General features: G+C 41.3%; 1 protein-coding gene across 4 annotated transcripts in view; it reads right to left on the reverse strand.

The window, feature by feature from the left end:
* Positions 1-476: 476 nt before the first annotated feature.
* The window catches only part of map3k7 (mitogen-activated protein kinase kinase kinase 7), a 137194-nt gene continuing 111955 nt past the window's right edge, over positions 477-25715 (reverse strand). For all 4 annotated transcript variants that reach the window (XM_068025779.1, XM_068025777.1, XM_068025772.1 and 1 more), the window contains 5 exons: positions 22451-22515; positions 19167-19281; positions 10666-10727; positions 7365-7480; positions 477-3637 (listed from right to left, as the gene is read on the reverse strand). In XM_068025779.1, coding sequence (XP_067881880.1) covers positions 3457-3637; positions 7365-7480; positions 10666-10727; positions 19167-19281; positions 22451-22515 — 539 coding nt within the window. In that variant the 3' untranslated portion in view covers positions 477-3456. The remainder of the gene's footprint in view (positions 3638-7364; positions 7481-10665; positions 10728-19166; positions 19282-22450; positions 22516-25715) is intronic.

Here is a 25715-nt window from a genome sequence, read left to right on the forward strand (position 1 = left end):
TCTGAGCACAGAATTAAGTCATGTAGCTTGGAAACATATGTAACGCTGCAAGCCATGTGCAAAGCACAGCAAAATATTCATTTATATTTACCTTTCAAGTAAATATGGGAGACTTGCTTTGTCATTTGGAGTTTGTTTTTTGAGAGGGCTTTTATTAACCTGATACGCAAGACTTCAAACTTTCGCACAATGCAGGGTCATAGTGACTGAGCCAAATTAAATATAGGACATAATTCATATTCTCTTTTAAAATCAGCTGACAAACATTTGCTTAGTTACATTATTTTCAACAAAAATTTGAACTGTTCCAGAGTTTAGAAATGAAACAAAGATTTGAAGTACTTACTGGACCCTTCTTTAGAAGATGCAGGTCAATACTTGAAGCTGTAATTGCAGCTTAGCTGTAAAAATAGTTCACCTTTAATTAAATCTCAGGCACACCAGCACATTTGTTAACTGACAATATTTCATCGACGTAAATGAAAAACTGCTAAACTTTATTATCCTTCATAAATGCTATTCTCCAAGAATTCCCCTTTCAGATTCAATAACAGCAAACATATTTCAAAAACACAGGCCTCATAACCAAATACATTCACAATCCATTTTTCAAACAAAGCTGTTTTCTGATGAAGTACTTCTCCCGTTCCCTCGCCTATACCAATTTTATTTGTAACTTTTCTGATGGCACTAATTCATGCTGGTACACATTTCTACAGCTGCAGACAGTTCTCTGGTAACTTGCATATGCTGCCATTCTTCATGCTAGAGCTTAGGCTGTGAGCATTGGTAGGCAATTCAAATGTGGGGAGGATATCACAACTGAACTGAATCCTATTCTCACCCCACATCTGAACGTAGTCACTTTCCTGCAGAGTCATCAGGAGTGAGATTCCTTTCCCTCGCCTAAGGTCAAGGAGACCAATTATAGCAACCTTGACTGAGATCAGCAAACTCAATACAGACCATGGATCATATCTTGAAAATTCCTGCTCTGTACGCATGGTACTTTATAAGGAACATTTATCTACAGGTGAAATGCTTTTAAGTTAATACCGTGACAAGAGAGTTTCCATAGAGATGGACAGGCAGGTGGAAGGATATATAAGAAACAAAATCCATAATTTCTAAAGACACTGGGAAAGGAGCCTATCCAGAAATTTAAAAAACATGCTAAACTGTACATAAATTAACATGGGATTGGTGGATCTTTTGTATTCTAACATGATTGCTGGAGTAGCCTGATAATAAGCAGACTCCATTGTATTTTTGTTGAGGTATTTCAACTCTGGCATAAATCTCAAGAGTCAGCATCCCTATTAGTTGACCAATGTATGCCACAATATAACCCATCCCTACCCTTCAAATAAAATTAGACCTACAAAACACCATTCAAAGCAAGCCATTCTTTCAAATAAATATAGATATGTATATACAGTTGTTGCTTTACAGAGTCGGTTGAAATTTTTTCATATAAAATCAGCAGGGACTAATTTCTTGCATTAATGAAAATAGAGTGAATTATCGAAATAGAGAATACCACAGAACATTTGTTTGTTCAACGCATATTGTAATAAACTGAACAAGAAAACTGATCCTAACATTATGATGTAGATATGCTCCTGCAGTCTTCAAAAGGATCCACCGCTTAAAGTTTTATAGGAACCGCTGAACATGATAGTTGATATTTTGTTTTAAAAAACAATGAGCTTTCTTTTGACCCAAACAAGTAAAACAAGCTGCTCAGCAGAGTTCTTATCCGATTGTTTTAATCCAGCTTATATACATCCTTTAAAAAGGATACCATCTCTTAACAAAAATACTTGTTTTGACATCATGTTTGTAACTTCCACAATTCGAATGACCTACCTCCCACCAAAGAGTGAGTGAGAGAGGGCGTGTGCACTTGGCTAAGCATCTGATTATGATGTTCAGCCTGGCACTGAACTTATCATAGTAACCAACATATCATTTATGTCACATTATCAAATTCTTTGTGGAACCTTCGCCGATGCTAATTTAGAGAATGTAAACAATTACAGTACTGTTAACTCCATCTGGCCCAGCTGCATCTCTCAAAAATCCATCCATGCTGCATGCTAAGAAAAAAAATAAAGTGCAATTTGTCTGACTTGTTGTCAAACAAGGTCCATTACATTTATGAGAACATACTTTCAAGCTTGAATTTTGGAAGAATATCACTGTGCCAAAATCCCAAGGGGGTTATTTTGTGGTCGCCAAATCAACATTAAAGAAGAAATTTTCGAAAGGTTATTTAGAGTAATACATGTTGATGTTCCAACAAATCTGTACTCATGTCTTGGATAAATCTGAAATTCTCCTGCAGATAAACTGTAGAGCTGATCTTTTGGACAGGATAAAAAGACACATAAGGGTAATTCTATGATCCAGTGCTTCAGGAAACACATCACAAAAAATAAAAAGACATACACCCATGATTTCTCGAGATGAGCATATTGGGAGTACTGTTCCCTGCATGTGCTGGATCATTCCATATGTTTCATGGATGTTATCTATTATTTCAGATTTAGCTTTCTAGTATAACTGCTATGCCCAACGTGATTATCTATCTATTATATATCGATTTAACATTTAAAACTTCAAGGCTGAGTGCCACATATCATCCATATCAAAGTAAAACAGTACTGTCGTGACACCACATTGAAGATAATTGTCAAGTTAACTGCTGTACTTTTTATAAAAACTCCTGGAATTAAAAAAAGTCTCTTACTGTAGGATAAACAATTTGTGCAAGAACAGTATGGAATAAATACGCTCAATGCACTCCACTTGCTTTCATGTTACAGTAACCTCAGCAATTAATATTGCTGGATGCTACTGCAGAACTCTCTAAAATATTCAGCACATACAATGTATTTTTTTTAATTAGCATTGAGCTCCGGACAACAACCTTTACTGCAGGTCTGACCCAATTAAAGAATAGAATAGTTAACATATGGTGACCAAGGGAAAATACTGCTAGCCTCCAAGGCACAAGTTAACATCTGGCATTATGAGCAATTTAGTCCATAACAGGTACAAATGATCAGTGGGGCCCAACACTCGTTTTGTTTTGGTTCAGATTTTCCCTTCCCTCCTTGTAACATCTTAACTGAATTGTAGTTTCATACAAATAATTTATTGCCACAACTTTATCTAAAATGTTTCTCAAATCTAATTGGTGATTGAACTAAAATATGCATGGAATGAAATTAAATACTAACCTATTAAAAAAAACCAACTAAAATCAAAGTTTGTCAGATGTACAAGGCTGCAATGGAGATGTACAGAAATCCACTTACAGAACACAAGAGGCCCAAACACTGAATTAAGTTATCCATAACAGGCCTTCTTCCATTAAGATCAGTCTTGTGTGAATAAGCAATAGTCTTGGGGCATGTAGCGCAGAAATGACGGCCCATGCTTTCCATTGCCTCATGATGTGCCCTGCCGCTTCTGCTGCTGGGCTCTTATGTATTCTAGCTGTTTCTTACATTGTTGATAGTATGTAGATAAACTTTTGTTTTCTTCCAAAAGCTTCTTATGTTCTTGAACCAGCCGGGAGGTATTCTGTTGATCTTTCTCATCCTGGTCCAGTTCTGCTATTAGTTCTTGCCTATAAATATACAGTGAGAAAAACAATTTTGAAAAAAGTTACTGAATTTCAGATCTTTTAATAGAGCTGATGATAGTATTGTGCAATGAAATATGTCTCTGAATCAATCATCAGAGGGGCACGGAAGAGCTTTAGCAGAAGGGTACCAAAGATGAGGGGACTTGAGTTGTGTGGAAAGATGAGAGAATCTGGCATTATTTTTCTTGGAACAGAGAAGGTTAACAGGCAATTTGGTACCTTCCCACCTTCCCCACAGCCAATAAGAAGTGTTTCCCCCTCCCCCACCCACCCACCAGTGTCTCACCTTGGAACGCCAAACGGAATTCCGAAGGTGCGTGAGTTGCGGCTGGTGGATGTAAAATCGGCGTGGAATGGCTGCCGGGACCGGGTGGGTTTATTTGCATCTTGTTTTAATCGATTTTAATATTTAAACAAAGGCCCCGCCACCAAGTGGTGGGGGGGGGGGGGGGGGTGCGCACTGAGGCCTTGCCACTGCCAGTAAAATTTGGAGGGGCCTTCTCGACGTCGTGGGTCCAGGCAGGCCTCACCTGGCAGTATCATAGGGGCCCGCCCGCCACGACCCCCAACGTCAAGGGGCTGGTAAAATTCTGCCCATATAGAGAGGTTCCCTGGGCTTAGTGTTGGGACCATTGCTTTCTTGATCTATATTAATGACCTAGAGTTTGGTGTATAGGGCACAATTTCAAAATTGGCAGATGACACAGAACTTAGAAGTATTGTGAACTGTGAGAAGGATAGTGATAAACGTCAAAATGACTTAGACAGGCTGGTAGAATGGGCAGACAAGTAGCAGATTAAATTTAACGTAGAGAAGTATCAACTGATTCAATCCGGTAGCAAGAATGAGGAGAAGCAACATAAATTAAAGGGTACAATTCTAAAGGGGGTGCAGGAGCAGAGGGACCTGGGGTATATGTGCACAAATCATTGGAGGTGGCAGGACAAGTTCAGAAAGTGGTTAATAAAGCATATGGGATCCTGGATTTTATAAATAGAGGTATACAGTACAAAAGTAAGGAAGTTATGATGAACCTGTACAAAACACTGGTTCAGCCTCAACTGGGGTATTGTGTCCAATTCTGGGCACCACACTTTAGGAAGGACGTGAAGGCATTAGAGAGGATGCAGAAGAGATTCATGAGAATAGATCCAGGGATGAACAACTTCAGTTACATGGGTGGATTGGAGAAGCTGTTTGATAGAAGTGTTCAAAATCATGAGGGGTCTGGACAGAGTAGTTAGGGAGAAACAACTTCTGTTGACAGAAGCGTCAAAAACCAAAGGACATCAACTTAAGGCGATTGGCAAAAGAACCAAAGATGCCATGAGGTAAAGTTTTTTTTTTTAAACGCTGTTTTACATGGTTTTTTTGTTTATTCATTCATGGGAAGTGGGCATTACTGGCTAGGCCAGCAATTATTGCCCATCTCTAATTGCCCTTGAGAAGGTGGTGGTGAGCTGCCTTCTCGAACTAACACAGACCTTAGGTACACCTATAGACAGCAGGTACACCAACAGCACTGTGAGAAAGGGAGTTCCAAGATTTTGATCCAGCAACAGTGAAGGAACGGCAATATTGTTCCAGGTCAGGATGGTGTGTGGCTTGGAGGGGAACTTGGTGGTGTTCCCATGCATCTGCTGCCCTTGTCCTTCTAGGTGGTAGAGGTTGTGGGTTTGGAAGATGCTGTCGAAGGAGCCTTGGTGAGTTGCTGTATTGCATCTTGTAGATAGTACACACTTCTGCCACTGTGCGTCGGTGGTGAAGGGAGTGAATGTTTGCAATGGGCCGCCAATCAAGCGGGCTGCTTTTCCCTGGATAGTGTCCAGCTTCTTGAGTGTTGTTGGAGCTGCACCCATCCAGGCAAGTGGGGAGTATTCCATCATACTCCTGACTTGGACCTTGTAGATGATGGAGAGGCATTGGAGAGACTGGAGGTGAGTTACTTGCCGCAGAATTCCTAGACTCTGACCTGCTGTTGTAGCCACAGCATTTTTTGGCTGGTCCAGTTCAGTTTCTGGTCAATGCCAACCCCCAGGATGTTGATAGTGGGGGATTCAGCAATGGTCATGCCATTGAATGTCAAGGGGAGATGGTTAGATTCTCTCTTGTTTGAGATGGTCATTGCGTGGCAAGTGTGTGATGCAAATGTCACTTGCCACTTACCAGCCCAAGCCTGGATGTTGTCCAGGTCTTGTTGCATCTAGACACAGGCTGCTTCAGTATCTGAGGAGTCGCCAATGGTGCTGAACATTGTGCAATCATCAGCGAACATCCCCCTTCTGACCTTATGATGGAGGAAAGGTTATTGATGAAGCAGCTGTGCCTAGCACACTAGCCTGAAGAACTCCTGCAGTGATGTCCTGGGCGAGATGATTGACCTCCATGTGTTAGATTCGACACTGGCCAGCGGAGCATCTTCCCCCTGATTCCCATTGACTACAGTTTGGCTAGGATTCCTTGATGTCAAGGGCAATCACTCTCACCTCACCAGTTCAGCTCTTTTGTCCATGTTTGGACAAAGGCTGTAATGAGGTCAGGAGCAGAGTGGCCCTGGCGGAACCCAAACTGAGCGTCAGTGAACTGGTTATTGCTGAATAATTGCTGCTTGATAGCACCGTCGACTCCCCCTTCCATCACTTTGCTGATGATTGAGAGTAGACTGAAAGGGTGGTAATCGGCTGAGTTGGATTTTTTCTGCTTTTTGTGAACAGGACATACCTGGGCAATTTTTCACGTTGCCGGGTAGATGCCAGTGTTGTAGTTTGGGGTGCAGTTAGTTCTGGGGCAGAAGTCTTCAATACTATTGCCGGAATGTTGTCAGGTCCCATAGCCTTTGCAGTATCCAGTGCCTTCAGACATTTCTTGATATCACATGGAGTGAATCGGATTGGCTGAAGATTGGCATCTGAGATGCTGGGGACCTCAGGAGGAGGCAGAGATGGATCATCCACTCGGCACTTCCGGCTGAAGATGGATGCAAATGCTTCAGCCTTATCTTTTGCACTGATGTGCTGGGCTCCCCCATCATTGAGGATGGGGATATTTGTGGAGCCTCCTCCTCCTGTTCGTTGATTAATTGTTCACCATTCATGACTGATCTAGTTAGTATGGTTAAGATCAAGAATGCTCTGCCTGAGAGTGAGGTGGAGGTAGATTTAATTCAAAATAGAATTCGATAATTATCTGGAGAAAAAATTTGCAGGGCTACAGGGAAATGACAGGGGAAGTGGGACTAGGTGAGTTGCTCTTCCAGGGAGCAGGCCTGGACACGATGGGCTGAATGGCCTCCTTCCATGCCAATCTATGATTCTACCCATGTGAATATTGCATCCCACTCCTTACTTGAACCTTGTAGATAGGGGAGAAGCCTTGAAGGGATTAAGAGGTGAGCCAAGTACCCAGCCTCTGCCCTGCTCTTACAGCCACAGAGTTACAGCTGGCCCACCATCACTATCTCAAGGCAGCCAGGAATGGGCAATAAGTTCAGCCTTACTGTCAACAACCTGACAGCAAAAAATTTATTTAAAAAATGTGGAACAGCTGAATTTGTAACAAGTAATTCTCTCATTCCCACTCTAGCCATGGAGATGTTCTTAATAATGCTGCATCATTGGATCTACCAAGAACAAAATCTTGTAATTTGGGTATCATTTCACTTAACCAAATCTCTGGTACACAAAGCAAAGACAAATAACTCTCACTTACTTTCTCTGTAGTAGCAATGCTATTTCTGTTTGAACTTTCAGGTATTCCTGAGCCATTTTGCAATGCTGTTCAAATACAGACATGGATTCTTTGGAGTTTGGACATGGAGCTAGTGGCTGTTAAGAAATTTAATAACAGACTGTAACATTTAATATCCTAAAATGTGTCTTTGCAAACTGATCTCAAAACAGTACAAAAAGACAGGATCTAAAAACCACAGTTAGAAAAGTAAATAAGAAGGTTCAACTGAGCTGTCAGGAAACTTGACTTGGACAGTCAGGAATACAGGACAATAAAAGCAAAATACTGCGGATGCTGGAAATCTGAAATAAAAACAAGAAATGCTGGAACCACTCAGCAGGTCTGGCAGCATCTGTGGAAAGAGAAGCAGAGTTAACGTTTCGGGTCAGTGACCCTTAACGTTAACTCTGCTTCTCTTTCCACAGATGCTGCCAGACCTGCTGAGTGGTTCCAGGAATACAGGACAGTTATAATTCAGCATATATAAGAACATAAGAAATAGGAGCTTGAGTAGGCCATTGGCTCTTTGAGCTTGCTCTGCATTCAACAGGATCATGGCTAATCTTTGACCTCAACACCTTCCCACACTATTCTCTATATCCCTTAATTCCCTTAGTACCCAAAAATCTATCAACCTTTGTCTTGAATATACTCAACGACTGAGCATCCACAGTTCTCTGGGGTAGAGAATTCCAAAAAGATTCACAATCCATTGATTGAAGAAATTTCTTCTCACCTCAGTACTAAATGGCGGCCTGTTATTCTGAGTGTTCCCAGTGTTCTTGATTCCCCAACCAGGGGAAACATTTTCTTGGCATCTAGCCAGTCAAGTCCCTTCAGAACTTTATCTGTTTCAATTAGATCATCTCTCATTCTTCTAAACGCCAGGTGATGTGGGTCTGGACAACTCAATCTCTCCACATACGACAATTCCCTTATCACAGGACACAGTCTAGTGAACAATCGTTGCATTCCCTCTAGGGCAAATATGTCCTTCCTTAGGTAAGGAGACCAAAACGGCGCAGTACTCCAGGCCAACTTTCCCTCTAATTTTTTTTTGGCGGCTTGTTCATTTAAGTGCAAGGGCCCTTTACATATTACTTGCGCAGTCGTGCACACACGGTAACTTAAATGGGTTGACTCTTGCTCGGTCTGTGCAGGAACTTCTGGGTTGCTGCGTGATCACGCAGTTTAGAGGGAACATTACTCCAGGTGTGGCTTCACCCAATGCCCTGTATCATTGTACTAAGACTTCTTTAATTTTATACTCCAAGTTCTTTGTCACAAAAGCCAACATACCATTTGCTTTCCTGGTTTCTTGCACTACCTGCATGTTAACTTTCTATAATTCGTGTACAAGACAACCCAGGTCCCTCTGAATACAAACATTTCCCAGTTTTCACTATTCAAAAAATATTCTGCTTTTTTATTTTTCCCATCAAAGTGGATAACTTCACATTGTGCACATTGTATTCCATCTGTCATGTCATGCTAAGCCCCCACCTGCCAAGAATGAGGCTCATGAATTTTGTCATGAACATTAATTTTAAACTGTTATTGGAGTGAAGAAGACTTGTTAAACAGATCAGCTGTGGCTGGAAAATATATTTGCATATTAACAGACAGTGTTTGGTAGGACAAAGCAGCCATTCCCTTACATTCAAACCAAAACGGACTTTTAATCACAAAACATTGAAGGTGGGGGAGCTCGCATTCCAGGTTGATTGTTAAGATGGTTGAATACACAAACGGATATGGTCAAACCAGCTAGTCACATGACTAATCTGCTGGGCAACTTGAGTTTTTTGAATTTATACGAATAGTTTGGGCAGAAAGATGTTTGCTCCTAGACTGAGATCACTCTCCTGTCTGCTCCCATCTCTTTCTTACAAGCCTCTGAATCCAATGAAGACACACGAATCCCAAGAGAGAAAAGTCTCCTACAGCGAACAAGGTTTAAGAAGAATACTGGGCCTCAACGAAAAGCAAAATTTACCTACAATCAAGGACTCCACTGAGCTCGAAGAACCGTAATAACTCTTCAGATATTGCCTCAAACTTTTCCACTTTATTTTTCTTCTGTTGCTATTTGTATGTGTGTATCGCGTATGCATGCTAGCATGGGGCACGTCGTGTATCCGTAGGCATTAACTGAATTAGAGTTTAAGTTTTAAAGTTTAATAAATTTCAACTTTTCTTCTTTAAACCTAAGAAAGCCTGATTGTGCTGGTTTCTTTGCCTTATAATTGGAAAGCAGTGAAAAAGGATTCACCATGGGGGAGCTAAAATCACAGTGTGTTTAAAATTAAACCCCGTTACAGCAAGACCAGGTGAAAACTGAAAGGGAACCCTAGACCTCTTTCTCACCTGGTTGCAACAGTCATGTTCTTGCACACTCACTCAAGCTGTCTATGTTCCTTTGCAGTCTCTTTGCATCCTAACCAACACTTACTCTCCCACCTAACTTTGTATTATCAGCAAACTTGGATCGGTTACACTCAATCACCTCATCTAAGTCATTAACATAGATTGTAAATAGCTAAGGCCCAGTTACTGATCCTTGCGGTACATATATATTAGAACGGATAGGAGAGGGGCATAAATTTGCCAAATTCTATTTGTACCAGTGCACAGACGTGGGTGTGGAAAATACACCAAGTCAGAGTCAGGAACATCTCGTGCACTTCAGAAACTTGTGCATAATCCATTAACAAAGCAATAATCCTGCTCCCACCAGCCTTAGGAATGGTTTATACAAAGTGATACACCCAAGAAGCTGCACACATCAGCCTAAAATATTAAGTCTGTTTATCACTCTACAAATGCTACCTGACCTGCTGAGTACTTCCAATATTTTGTTTTTATTGCCAAGAGAACAACCAAAAGAACAAAGACTTGAATTTATTAAGTGCCTTTCATGACCACTGGACATCTAAAGGCGCTTTACAACCAATCAAGTACTCTTTGAAATGTAGTTACTGTTGTAGTGTAGGAACAAGTGCTAAGGGAAATCCTTCTCTCTTCACTCAACCGGAATTCAAAGTCGACACAAGCTACTTTAGAAATGTGAAGCTTTAAATTTATAACTGCATACTTAAAAAAAAGCATTTATCTTACAGCGTATCCACTGTATGAATTAATAGAAATTAGCCCCTTAGAAACCAAATCGTACAGAAAGTAAGCAGAAAGCCACTGAAGTATTGAACTTCACAATGAGTAATGGTTCAGTATTTGAAGTGATCAATCAAACTTGCTTTGGGCAAATCTTGAAAATTCTTACCTGTAACTGGTGATCCAGGGTCAGATATGCCATTGGAATAGAATTATCAGAACCATTTGTATCTGTAAAATAAATAGAAAAGCATTAACCCAAATTATTAGGTGGTGTGATAGTATATTTTCTCATGTTTATTTATGGGAACTGAGTTCAAAACTTGTCAAAGTCCAGCTGGCAGAGGGCAGCTGCTTGCTTAGTCTGGTTAGGATCATCACTTATAAAACAAGTTCAACAGATCAGCTGTTTGTTCAAGTGGATTTCTGCTATCTATAGCTCTATGCATACTACCCAACCAAGGGAAGATTTTTCATTGTGTTCGCTCTTCATTGTCTAACCTTTGCCTTAGGACTACTTTTTTTCCAGTCTTTAATAAGGTCCGCAGATTTTGGCGGTAACCAAAACACAAGGAGGTAGAGCATGGACTTTTATTACTAATTCTCCTCAGGGTGAGATCCTGAGCTTAGCTGGTCAATTCAGGGGCAATGGTGAGCAGCAGCAAGTCCAGTGCAGGGGATGGGGAGACATATGAAAGAAAGAGATATTAACCAGCACTACACATGCCACTAACTAGCAAGTGGCCTTAGAGTGGGCCTCCTTCTTACAGCAGTTTGTGACACCGTTGGCTTTAAAGAGAAAATAAATTACAATATTTAAGGTGGGTAAAAACAGCTGTTGACTGTAAACGATACCAAATGATGTTTAATAACCTCCATAACTTATGCTTTTAATCGGTGGAAAGCTTTCGCTTTAAGTCATTTTCTTCTTTCCCTTGTTCAGCTTTCTTTCAGTAATATTTGCTCTGCTCCAAAACTGCATATACCACTTTTGATCAAGGCGTGATACCTTTCCATATTGGAATTCCACACTGGAATTAACCATTTAGTGAAGAGGTGGCAGCAGGTAAACATAATTTGGTATCACCTACAAACAACAGTTGTCTTCAAAATGTGCTTTTAAAAGTGATTTTAAAATGTGCATCACTATTCTATTGTAACCTTGTCTTGGAACCTAGACATATATATATATAAAAATATAAAAAACAAACATTGGTCTAAGATCTGTAAAGGTGCAGATAGTTAACACACTCGGCGGATATTATTCCAGCACAGTGCACTGGAACTATTCTATATGCACTGCTTGCATCTGTGCCTCAGTGGGCTGATTATTACCAAACAATGTGAGCTCAGCTTAGTTAAACATTCTTGTTGCACTCTCAGTGTGGACCACATGGATACATTGAGAGCACAGTGGCAGCTGGGAACCACAGTATTAAATGCTGGCAGCTCGCAAAGGGCTGTCCATAAAGCTACAATATTTTGTTTTTGAAAGGAAGTTATTGGTAAGTGGGAGGAAATGTATATAAACAAGGTCAAAAGCACAATATCTATAGAAGAGCACAAAATTAGGCTCAAAATTACCTTTTTTAGCTGTAATAGCAAGCATTTATAGAGCACCTTTAACAGGAAAATATTGCAAACTGCTACAAAGGTGTTATTAAAAAAAAACACATTGGCACATACCTACTTCATAGTATTCCAATTGCACATCACAAATTTTATTTCTGCTTTTCAGTTTTTGTCAGTCAAATAAATTAAAACAGAATATGTGATGGTGACTAACAGATAGTTAAACATATAATTACAACACCCAATAACCTCATCTCTATTCACAAAATAACTTGTATAAAATACACAATGTTGCCTGTTGGCTATCATTTCCAGTGCACATGCAATGTGGTCCATTCCATCAATTTTGTTGCTGTCAGTTGATTTGAGAGGTGAACCTTTGACCTGAATGTCATCTCTGTGGTTAGCTCAGCCAATTGACTGGTAAAATTCTTGATGTATCTCACCCAGCCACACATGGTAGGTTACAGCCTGTTGTACAGTTACAGATATCAATCACATTTAAATGCTTTCATTACCAAAAGCTAAGGTCATCAATATTTTGATTCAATTTCACACTTTGTCTCAAAAAAAATCTATAAAGCTCCACAGGGCATATCAAAAAATACCAGAGATGTAATTAAATGGTAAAGAAAAAATACTGACTCAACAAAATATTGGATTTCAGAAACAACAGTCTACCCATGGTTAAAGAGTCATTTTTAGAGCCACATCGGAGTTTAGAAAGAAAGTGACTTGGAGATTCTGCTTTTTTTTTGCTCTGATATCAGTACAAACTGTGTAGAATCAACACAAAATAATGAGGAACTTAAACACAAATGGGTTATGCCCAAAACCACCTGCACTTGTGTTTCTGCAATTTTTTCTTTACGCTGGGTTCGAAAGTCAATTCGATCAAAGCAGTCCCGCCCACAAAACTGGCCAAGCGCCTGGTCAGTCGGCATGTCGAGTCTGCAATTGCACCCTTTCAGAGTATTTATCACATTGCACCCAGAATTTCAGGTGCAGAGGCACCCACAGTCACATTAATCCATTGTTACTGACTTGTAGCTACAGTTAATTGAAGACTCAAGCAGGTCTATTTCCATATTGATGCTACAATTACTTTGTTAACTAAATTCAGTTTAAATGAGTTCAAATTCAGTCAACTGATCTGACTTGGTGCATAAGATCTATGACTGACAGTCAACTGAAATCACCAACTGCTGCAGCTGAAGAAAAAGACTAATTATTTGAACACATTTTCAGTTTCAATGAGTTTAATTCAGTAATCTTGAAGCGCCATTGGTCATATTCCAGTCAATAACTGACTACAACAACTTGCATTTATATATAGTGCCTTTGACATAGTAAACCCCCCAAGGCGCTTTATAGGAGTGTTATCGAACAAAATTTGACACATCAGGGATATTTAAAACAAGTGACCGAAAGCTTGGTCAAAGAGGTAGATTTTAAGAGGCGGAGAAAAGGTGGAAATGCAAAGAGGTTTAGGGGTGGAATTTCAGAGTTTAAAGCCTAAGCAGTTGAAGGCAGGGTTGTTAATGGTGGAGCCATGAAAATCAGGATGCACGAGAGGTCAGAACTGTAGAAATGCACAGATCTAAGGCGGCTGTGGGGCTGGAGGTAGTTACAGAAATAGGGAGGGTTGAGACCACAGAGGGATTTGAAAATGGGTGACACTTGAAATTGAGAGAGAGATCATGTAGTTCAGTCAGCACAGGGTAATGGGTGAATGGGACTTGGTGTAAGTTAGAAAACAGGCAGCAGAGTTTTGGATGAGCTCAAGTTTATGGTGCGTGCAAGGTGGGAAACTAGCCAGGAGAGTAGTAGTGGTAATACCACCCTCAGTAGTAGGCAAAATGATATACTCTATTATTAGGGATGTGGTACCAGGGTACTTAGAAAATCATAACATAATTAAGCAGAGTCAACATGGATTTATGAAAAGGACACATATGTTAAGAGTTTTTCGAGGATGTAACCCGTAGGATCGATAAGGGGTAACCAGTGGGTGTACGGTATTTGGATTTTCAAAAAGCATTCAATAAGGTGCCACACAAGAGTTTGTTATACAAAATTAGGACACATAGGATTGGGGGTAATATATTAGCATGGATTGAGGATTTAAATGGACAGAAAATAGGATAGGAATAAATGGGACATTTATGGGCCGGCAAGCTGTAACTAGCAGGGTACTGCAAGGATCAGTATTTACAATCTACATTAATGAGTTAGATGAGGGGAGTGAGTGTAACATATCCAAGTTTGCTGATGATACAGAATTAGGTGGGAAAGTAAGTGGAGAGGGTGATGCAAAGGGGCTGCTGAGGGATATGGACAGGTTGGAGTGAGCAAGAACATGACAGATGGAATACAATGTGGTGAAGTGTGAAGTTATCCATTTTGGTAAGAAAATGTAGAAGAATAACTTTTCAATGGTGAGAGACTGGGAAATGATTGCATTCAGAGCCTTGGCAGTTGAGAAATTGGAAGTGCTGTTCTAAGTGATTATGATTGATTATGCTACTTGATTGCGGAATAGATTTTACATTTGATCATATGCAAATGAGTTTAAGCAGAACCTTCGGTGTAACTTCACCTTGGCAAAACTAGTGCAATTTTCAGATTGTAACCCTAGCGCTAACCTTGGCGAGTGCATTTTGTTAGCAAATTTGACTGCAATATTCAGCATACAAGTTTGAAGATAGGCTAGAAATTGTGCCATTTGTAACATTGCTGTGAAGAAAGCACATTTTACATGCAGCAGTAAACCAGTACTCAAAACATATTAATATACAACAGAATGGCTTATGCAGGATTTCTGCCAAGTGTGCTGCAATCTTGCTTAGGTGCATGTACACTTTAGCAAGGAGGGAAATATGATAAAGCTAACTAAACTGTAAATATTATAAAACAAATAGTGAGTTTTGGGTACAATAAGCGGAAGTTTCAGATGATTCTAAACAATTCCACCTTCTCTCTAGAGTTACTCAAGTTACACAACTCCAAAAAAATTTTTGACTAAAAAGGTATCTGTATTATGAAAATCTTGTACATATATGCACTTCCTGTAAAATAATACTTAATTACTTCCTCCCGTCACACTATTTGCATTATACAGGGTAGAGTTTCAGCTTTAAAAAAGACTTGCATTTATATAGTATTATTCACTACCAGCAGCTGTCCCAAAGCACATCACAGCCAATGAAGTACTTTTGAAGTGTAGCCACTGTTTTAATGTGGGAAATGCAGCAGCCAATTTTCACACAGCAAGCTCCCACAAACAGCAATGTGATAATGACCAGATCATGTGTTTTTGTGATGTTGCTTGAGGGAAAATTATTGGCCAGGAAACTGGGGAGAACGTCCCTGCTCTTCAAAATCATGCCGTGGGATCTTTTGCGTGCACTTCAGAGGGCAGACGGGGCCTCGGTTTAAAGTCTCATCTGAAAGATAGCACCTCCAACAGTGTAGCACTCCCTTAGTACTGCACTAAAGTGTCAGCCTTGATTTTTATGCTCAAGTCCTGGAGTGGGATTTGAATCCAGAACCTTGTAATTCAGGTAAGAGTGCTACCAACTGAGCTATGGCTGACACATAAATTGGGCAAACTAAAATACACTTGAGATTGCACTGGATAGATAACAGTTCAAGCTCCCACTAAGATTCATTTGCATAATCACAAAGGTAGAAACATCTATAAACTAGTGCAATTGGGCTGCGTAATAGAAGATACTCACTTCTTTTTCTTCTTACCATAAAAAAAAATTCCTTGATGCATTTAAGAATGGTAACCTGGTGCAGTTTAATGAATACAACTGATAATAGGTTCAACAGTAAAAATAAGGATTTGAATAACGGTGTCCAAGCTCTATGAGTGAGTAACCCGATTTAAAATAACTCAAATTGACTTTACAAAACTATACAGAACCATTTAATAGTATAACTCATGCAGACTAGTCAGTTTCTTAGTAAATGAAATATTTTTTGGGAGGAAAATATTTTTAATAAGTGTCTTCCAGTGCCTGTGGGCCTATGAAAATTCGCATAACTTGAAGATTCTTCCTGAACCAGCATAATCAGCAGAATCACGCAATTCTGACTTAGGAGTGTTGCCAGCTTTATAGGCAGGGCCTGATCTGGGTGAATTGAATCTTGAACTAGTGTAAAAGCAGTTTTGGACATAACTAATGTTTAAAATTCCTTGATATTTTGCACTGTTCTGGTAGATTCTGCTGGATTGTGCTCATATTACTAGTGTTAACAAGCAGAAACTCTACCACCACCTGTCTGCCAAGCTTTTCTGTTACAATTGAATTTGCCCAACTAGACTCAACCATAGGCAAGTAAAATGAACAGATAAGTTTAATTGTAATAGCAAAGTTTTCCCAAAGTGTCCATACTCTGCATCTACTTTGTGAACAAGTCACTGCACTCATAATGGCCCCCAATATTACTATAAACAGTTTTTATAATCTACCTTTAACCAATATTCCCCACCATCATCCTCGATATCCTGTATTATTAAAGAAAATGTAACACATAATATTAACTACATAGTTAATACTAACATTTAAAAGTAATCAAGGCCACTGATTTGCAGCATCTACTCAAATATAAAAACCTGATATCATCAATACTCCAACAATAAAATGTAGTTTGACTTTTACAGCCACTGTCATTCAAGGGAGAGGGGGAAAGAGAGAGAGGGGGGGGGGAAAGAGAGAGAGAGGGGGGGGGGGGGAAGAGAGAGAGAGAGAGAGAGGGGGGGGAAAGAGAGAGAGAGAGGGAGGGGGGGAAAGAGAGAGAGAGAGGGGGAAAGAGAGAGAGAGAGAGAGAGAGAGAGAGGGGGAAAGAGAGAGAGAGAGAGAGAGAGAGGGGGAAAGAGAGAGAGAGAGAGGGGAGGGAAAGAGAGAGGGGAGGGAAAGAGAGAGGGGAGGGAAAGAGAGAGGAGAGGGGAAGAGAGAGGAGAGGGGAAGAGAGAGGAGAGGGGAAGAGAGAGGAGAGGGGAAGAGAGAGGAGAGGGGAAGAGAGAGGAGAGGGGAAGAGAGAGGAGAGGGGAAGAGAGAGGAGAGGGGAAGAGAGAGGAGAGGGGAAGAGAGAGGAGAGGGGAAGAGAGAGGAGAGGGGAAGAGAGAGGAGAGGGGAAGAGAGAGGAGAGGGGAAGAGAGAGGAGAGGGGAAGAGAGAGGAGAGGGGAAGAGAGAGGAGAGGGGAAGAGAGAGGAGAGGGGAAGAGAGAGGAGAGGGGAAGAGAGAGGAGAGGGGAAGAGAGAGGAGAGGGGAAGAGAGAGGAGAGGGGAAGAGAGAGGAGAGGGAAGAGAGAGGAGAGGGGAAGAGAGAGGAGAGGGGAAGAGAGAGGAGAGGGGAAGAGAGAGGAGGGGAAGAGAGAGGAGAGGGAAGAGAGAGGAGAGGGGAAGAGAGAGGAGAGGGGAAGAGAGAGGAGAGGGGAAGAGAGAGGAGAGGGGAAGAGAGAGGAGAGGGGAAGAGAGAGGAGAGGGGAAGAGAGAGGAGAGGGGAAGTGAGAGGAGAGGGGAAGATAGAGAGAGGAGAGGGGAAGAGAGAGGAGAGGGGAAGTGAGAGGAGAGGGGAAGAGAGAGGAGAGGGAAGAGAGAGGAGAGGGAAGAGAGAGGAGAGGGGAAGAGAGAGGAGAGGGGAAGAGAGAGGAGAGGGGAAGAGAGAGGGAGAGGGGAAGAGAGAGGAGAGGGGAAGAGAGAGGAGAGGGGAAGAGAGAGGAGAGGGGAAGAGAGAGGAGAGGGGAAGAGAGAGGAGAGGGGAAGAGAGAGAGAGGGGAAGAGAGAGGAGAGGGGAAGAGAGAGGAGAGGGAAGAGAGAGGAGAGGGGAAGAGAGAGGAGAGGGGAAGAGAGAGGAGAGGGGAAGAGAGAGGAGAGGGGAAGAGAGAGGAGAGGGGAAGAGAGAGGAGAGGGGAAGAGAGAGGAGAGGGAGAGAGAGGAGAGGGGAGAGAGAGGAGAGGGAAGAGAGAGGAGAGGGGAGAGAGAGGAGAGGGAAGAGAGAGGAGAGGGAAGAGAGAGGAGAGGGGAAGAGAGAGGAGAGGGAGAGAGAGGAGAGGGGAAGAGAGAGGAGAGGGGAAGAGAGAGGAGAGGGAAGAGAGAGGAGAGGGGAGAGAGGAGAGGGGAAGAGGGGAGGGAAGAGAGAGGAGAGGGGAAGAGAGAGGAGAGGGGAGAGAGAGGAGAGGGAAGGAGAGGGAGAGGGGAGAGTGAGGAGTGGGGAAGAGTGTGGTGTGGGGAAGAGAGAGGAGAGGGGGAAGAGAGAGGAGAGGGGAAGAGAGAGGAGAGGGGAAGAGAGAGGTGAGGGGAGAGAGGTGTGGGAGGTGAGGAGGAGTGGAGGGGATGTGTGTGGTGAGGGATGTGAGTGGAGGGGGAAGTGAGTGTGTGGGAAGAGTGTGGAGAGGGAGAGTTGTGGAGTGGGGTTGTGTGTGGAGAGGGGAAGAGAGAGGAGAGGGAAGAGAGAGGAGAGGGGAAGAGAGAGGAGAGGGGAAGAGAGAGGAGAGGGAAGAGAGAGGAGAGGGAAGCGAGAGGAGGGGGAAGCGAGAGGAGGGGGAAGCGAGAGGAGGGGAAGCGAGAGGAGGGGGAAGCGAGTGAAGGGGGAAGCGAGTGAAGGGGAAGGAGTGAAGGGGGAAGCGAGTGAAGGGGAAGCGAGTGAAGGGGGAAGCGAGAGATAGGGAAGAGATTGGGGTAGAAGGTGAAAGGGAGCTGTGTATATACCTCCATTCAAAGCAAGTCAAGCACTGGCCTACATCTCCAGGCACTTGGCAGCACAGGGGAGATAAGAAAGGGCAGGGGGGGTCTGGCTGCATCAAGACACTAGAATAGAAAAACTGAAATAAAATGAGACAGAAGCAGAACAACAGAGGATCAAATGTTACAGAGCAGAAGTGCATGTAGGACTCTTTTTAAAAAGATATACATCATGCAGACAGACATACAAAATGTAGTCATTACACTGTCCGTATGCTCCAAGTTTCCCTATATAATGTACATTCACCTCAGGTTGAAATTAAACCATGTTTCTTTTCATGCTGTTTCTGCCAGAGGAAATTCATCCTATCAACTTCATTGTAAAACAAAAGCCAAAGCGAACCTGTTGATTCATCTGGTGTCCATGCATAGTTGCGTGTAGCTTTCTCAGAAGGAGTTCCTGTGGCAGTGATCATCCTCACACTAGGGCTAGATGAGCGGCTGCTATTTCTGCTGCCCTGGACATATGAACAGCAGAAGTCAGAATAAAATTCTCCACAAGATAAACCTTTATATTTACTTTTTAATAAACAATTAAAATGTGAAAAGTAATCACTATCTTCAGATAATCAAATTGGTACCTTTATTCAATATACAATATGAGCTACAGGATATTGTAACTTTCCGAAATGATTGTCCAAACAGATCCATATTTGGATCTATTTTATGAGCAGTCTTCAGCTGTTTTGAAAGGTGTGGCTAACAAAATGATTTTCTGAACTGACTTCAATGTTTTGAAAATGTTTAGACCAGTTTTGCATTCAAATATTCAAGACTATTACTCTACGACAGGGTTAAAATCCATGAGGAAATGTTTTCTATTGTCAGAGGGAAAAACAAATTGGAATAAAGAATGAGAATGAGGTATAACAAAACAAAAGCAAAATATTGCGGATGCTGGAAATCTGAAATAAAAACAGAAAGTGCTGGAAATACTCAGCATGTTTGGCAGCATCTGTGGAGAGAGAAGGAGAGTTAACATTTCAGGTCTGTGACCTTTCATCAGAACACAAGTGCCCTGTTCAGTGAATGAGCGTATGATGTTTTCACACCTCTGAGTGATCCCATCTATGTGACCTACTCCCCGTTAGTACTCGGGGAGGCAATCTGTGCCAATTGTAACTAGTACATAGCACAGCAAAAAATTATTGACCTACTGCAAGGATTACAAAATAAAAATATAAAGGGTAGGTTTGGGGATAGGGTAAAAGCAGCAGGCTGCTGGTTTAGAAAATGTGATAAGACTGAGTAGAACAATTATTTTAATTATAATAGAACTGATTAAAAACAATGGCATGGATTTTGCGATAGCAAATGACAGCAAAACTGTGTTTGCCATCATTACTACACTCAAACTGACAGCAACTTCTGAAGTCTGCACACGCTCTGCAGAACTCCAGAAGTAGCCATCAGTGATTTTATGCTTTTCCAGTGGGTGTGCTGTTGAGGTTCCCCAGACTGCAATCAATTAAAAATCACTGAACTGACAAGAACGTCCCCTCTTGGGTCTCACTGTAAACACCCTTGAAAAAGTTATGCCTTGTTGAATGAGGTATAACTGGGTTTGAATAGCGTACTAAGTTCATAACTACTGCTAAACAGCCTCATTGGCCCTGAAACAATAACTTTGTTTGTTAAATGTCAAATGTCTCCATTGTAAGAATTCCACAAATATTTTAAAATAATTTATTTAAAAAATGTATATTCTAGGTATATTCTACCTTAATCTCATGTGTATGTCCCATTTATTTCACAACCTCTAAAGTTTAAAAGTTAAAAGTGAAGGGATTCAGTGGTTTTTACTTCCTGGTTTGCTGTCTGTGAGAATACTTCAATGTTATTGGCTGCCTACCTTGATTGATGACATCACTGTTGCTGAACGCCTGGAAATCCCCTTGATTTGGCGGCTGATTTAAACAGATGTCGGGAAAGGGCAAGTAAGCGCCACAGAGATCATTAGGTCTTTGTGAGCAGTTGCTTCACCACTGACTGCAAAATCCAGCCCCATGTTTTACACTTCACCAATGGCTCAGTGAGATTATTCAGACTGGCTGAACCATAGAGACTAGGAAGTCCCATGTTGAATTGCCATTCTGTATGAAATGAGCTGTTTGATATTGGGCGTCAATGGGCGTGTAAGGAGGTGCAACAGTCAGCTTCAATCCTCTTGTGAAAAAGAAAATTAGCCATGTTTCCTGAGCCTGATGTCTATCTAGTGACCCCTGCTGGAAGTAAGCATGTGTGGGCATCAGGCGAGTGCAAGTTTGGGCCTGGTTATGATACTACCAAAGCTGAATAGCATTCTATCAATCACCATATTTAATAATAACAAAAGCATTTTGCAGTTTTCATGGAAAAATGTATAGCAATCCCCAAAATATGGGTTGAAGACTTGGATTCCCTTCTAATAAAAATGGAATTTAACTTATTCAGCCATGATGGGCCAGTAGTTTGGTGAGGTATCGGGGGTGGCTTGTACCTGTGAAATTAATGCTTTTCAGGGAGATGGGAATGGAAATAAAACCATGGTTATCACTTTTCTGAATTAAATTTTGTAATTATACCAAAAATCTAGATTACACAAAATCATGGAGTATTCCTTCAACTCAGTCAAGAAACCTTAATGTTAAGTCAAAAAAATACTGCAGCAGTATTGCAGAAATCAACACATCTATAAACAAATCACCCCAAGCTCATCATTTTATAATGCACATCCTACTTGATATTTGGATGATTGATCATTATTTAATAAATTTGAAGCAATTACACAGCAAACATTAATTCTTCAGTATCACACCAAATAAATGCTAGCTTGCATTGGTCAACTTTAGGAAGAAAGGACTGTTCTTCCAAAACACACATTGTAACAAATATGTAGAAGTGCTACTTGAAAAGCAATATCACTTATATCATCTTGGGGTTCACATGTTAAAAGACATCGGATTCAATTATGAACCAACACTCTCAGGTATATTTGTTTACCTTGATTTGTAAAACTAAAAAACATGTAGCTGCTGTCTAAAGAGCAGAGTCACAATGAGTACATGAAATTTATTTTTTCTAAAATATAAAAAATGACATAGGTAAGTTAAAACCAGAATATAACAGTGAATTTAAGTAAGTGAAAATTAAATGTTAAAATAGGTATTGGAAAGAAGATTTTTAGAATGAGATTGGTAGGATAATAGAAACAAAAACATTAGGGTTACCATAATGGAGCTGAAAGCTCTAATGGGAGAATTCAGGAACTGAAGAGGTTAATATCAACTAGCCCATAGCCTCTGGCTCAAACATTTATTCTAATATTTTCTTAAAGGATGCATTGGTCTTCGTTCCCCTGCTCTTATTGAAAGAGGAGCACGAAATCGGTGGCTCTTTACTGAAGTCCATAATTCATTTTCTGTCTATCAAGCATGTAGGGAAATTGTCCATGGTACCAAGTCAAAGTTTGTACACTGTGTCCCTCTTAAATGTATACAACACACCTTTCTTTTCAGATCCAGTATCCAATATTCTAACATTTTCTTAATTATTACACAAAACTTTAACAGTTTCAAGACCATTTTCATGCATAGTAGGCCTTCGAGATGCTGTCAGACAATTTTTTAAAAATTGAACAAGTCTTACCTGATTAGATTCCGTTCCAACGATTGTTAGGTCCTGGATTGACCTGCGCCTTTGCTGTTCGCTGCCTGTCAAACAAAAAAAGGGCAATAAGTATCCAGCACAAAATAGCACAAGCACAACTGCTGCAGGTGGAGTCCAGAATCTCTACACATAGAGAGAGAGAGAGAGAGAGAGACAGAGACAGAGGGAGAGAAAACAGCTGCAATGATCTAACTAGGAACACACTGCCTTGTCAACATAAACTAAAACCTAATACAGTGACCACTCCTACCACATGAATAGCTACTTCAATTCCTCCGCCATTTTCTGTCACGTGTTCAAATAGACCAAATGCTGGAGGCCAGAGCTTATGACGGCAACTATTTAAGGGCTCTTACGTTATGGTTTGCAAGAACTGGACTGCTGACATAAGCCCCTACTTGTGCTAATCTTTGCTTCTTTGCTCTGAGACCTCCTCCCATAGCCTCCTGCTCCAGTCATCTCAACTTACACTTGGGAAAGAAAAAGATTCTTCTGCAACTTAACTCGTAAACAGTATGTGATTAAAAAAAAGAGTGCATTTAGCCCAGTGCTTTCAGTAGAAAAGCTCCTGTAAAACCATTCCCCAAAACAGAGAAAAAAATCTCATTTCAGCATCAATGCATCAAACAGAAAAACATTAATTTTCTCTCTCGGGCCAAACAGCAGCAATCATCAATCTTGCATAGACACTATATTTGGAGATAAATGTATTTCTTCTAAACAACCAGACAGATCTCACTGAAATTAAACCTTGCACACCAAGATATTTACAAAACTCCTTGAATTAAAACATTGCTAGCAGCTTTTTTTGACGCTGCCTCATCAGGTCACAATAACTTTTGTACAATGAGCAGGTGATCATTAACTTTTCTTTGAACAAAACAGTTCAGTTTGTGTTAAAACAGACCACAAACGTTCCAGAATCTTTCGTGGTGCCTAAATGTCAATCAGCTTTTCAGGTCTCCAAGGTTTCATAGTGGCTTAATTGGTAAACAAAAAATGACAGATAGTGCCAAATGGCTGTCAGTCTGGATCACAGAAGATTTCTTTTGGGAAATGTACTGGACAAGATAAGATTAACCCATGACACACAAGAGACTGTTACAGTTGCTTAAAACTATAAGGGATCTGAGTCAGCTTTTGATTTGCTAAGCTGACTAACAACATGCATCTTAGCTTGCCCATATTGTTTTCACAGACTAATATAATAATCTTTTTCTTTCACAGGTGATTTTCATGATTTGAAGTTTTTCTCAAATGTGAAATTCAGCTTTCTACTGACACTTCTTCTAAACTGATTAAAATAAAAGGGACCACATGGTACAGCAACAAGGACAACCCTCATGACTATAACAGATAGCCAACTTACAACTAACACAGCAACATTTACCATGAATCTTGGCAGTATAAGTAGTACCCTATAGATAATAAACACTTGCCTACTGTAGGCCACAAATTTTAGGAAAGATGATTTCAAAAGGAAATTGGATGGACACTTGAAGGAAATAAACTTGCAGGGCTATGGAGATCGAGCAGGGGATTGGAACTGACTGGATTGCTCTGTCGGAGAGCTGGCATGGTCTTGATGGGTCAAATGGCCTCCCTCTGAGCCGTAAATGAATATGAGAAAGATTTTTAAAAAATCTCCAACAATCATTAAAATCTGACATAATGGGCTGGATTTTACCAGCCCCCACCCCCCACCCCGCCATCAGCAGTCTTAGTGGGGGGGCCTGGAAAATATCGCCGGGAGGCCTGTCATGGGCCTCGACACCGGGAAGGCATTTGACAAGGTCCCACATGGCAGACTGGTCAGTAAAATGAAAGCCCATGGGATACAGAGGAATGTGGCAGGTTGGATCCAGATTTGGCTCAGGGACAGGAAACAAAGGGTAGTGGTCGACAGATGTTTTTGCGAATGGAAAGCTGTTTCCAGTGGCATTCCACAGAGCTCAGTGTTGGGTCCCTTGCTTTGTGGTATATATTAATGATTTGGACTTAAATGTGGGAGGCATGATTGGGAAATTTACTGATGACACAAAAATTGACCGGGTAGTTGATAGTGAAGAGGATAGCTATAGACTTCAGAATTATATCCATGGTTTGGTTGAGTGAGCGGAAGTGTGGCAAATGGAATTCAATCCAGAGAAGTGTGAGGTATTGCATTTGGGGAGGGCAAATAAAGCAAGGGAATACACAATAAACAGGAGGATATTGAGAGGGGTAAAAGAAGTGATAGACCTTGGAGTGCATGTCCACAGGTTCCCGAAGGTGGCAGGAGAGGTAGACTTCAAAATGCTGGAACTGTACAAAACACTGGTTGGGCCACAGTTGGAGTATTGCGTACAGTTCTGGTTACATTACAGAAAGGACATCATTGCTCTGGAAAGAGTACAGAGGAAATTTACAAGAATGTTGCCAGGGCAGGAAGGTTGCAGCTATGAGGAAAGACTGGATCGGCAAGGGTTGTTTTCCTTGGAACAGAGGAGGTTGAGGGGGTGACTTAATAGAGGTGTACAGTGGCGCAGTGGTTAGCACCGCAGCCTCACAGCTCCAAGGACCCGAGTTCGATTCTGGGTACTGCCTGTGCGGAATTTGCAAGTTCTCCCTGTGTCTGCGTGGGTTTCCTCCGGGTGCTCCGGTTTCCTCCCACATGCCAAAGACTTGCAGGTTGATAGGTTAATTGGCCATTATAAATTGCCCCGAGTATAGGTAGGTGGTAGGGAAATATATAGGGACAGGTGGGGATGTGATAGGAATATGGGATTAGTGTAGGATTAGTATAAATGGGTGGTTGATGGTCGGCACAGACTCGGTGGGCCGAAGGGCCTGTTTCAGTGCTGTATCTCTAAACTAAACTACAAAATTATGAGGGGCCAACAGTAGACAGGAAGGACCTGTTGCCCCTAGTGGAGAGGACAATTACCAGGGGGCACAGATTTAAGGTGATTGGTAGAAGGATTCGAGGGGACTTTGGAAAAACTTTTTCACCAGAGGGTGATGGGTGTCTGGAATTCAATGCCAGGAATGGTGGTGGTGGAGGCAGAAACCCTCAATTATTTTAAAAGGTACCTGGACATGCACTTGAAGTGCTGTAATAGGCAAGGCTATGGACCAGGTTTTGGAAGGTGGGATTAGATTGGGCAGCTAGTTTTTTCAGCTGGCACGGACACGACGGGCTGAATGGCCTCCTTCTGTGCCATAATTTTTCTATGGCTCTATGGTTCCACCCCTTATTACCGGT

The sequence above is a fragment of the Heterodontus francisci genome, chromosome 3 (assembly GCF_036365525.1).
Source record: "Heterodontus francisci isolate sHetFra1 chromosome 3, sHetFra1.hap1, whole genome shotgun sequence".
Lineage (NCBI taxonomy): Eukaryota > Metazoa > Chordata > Chondrichthyes > Heterodontiformes > Heterodontidae > Heterodontus > Heterodontus francisci.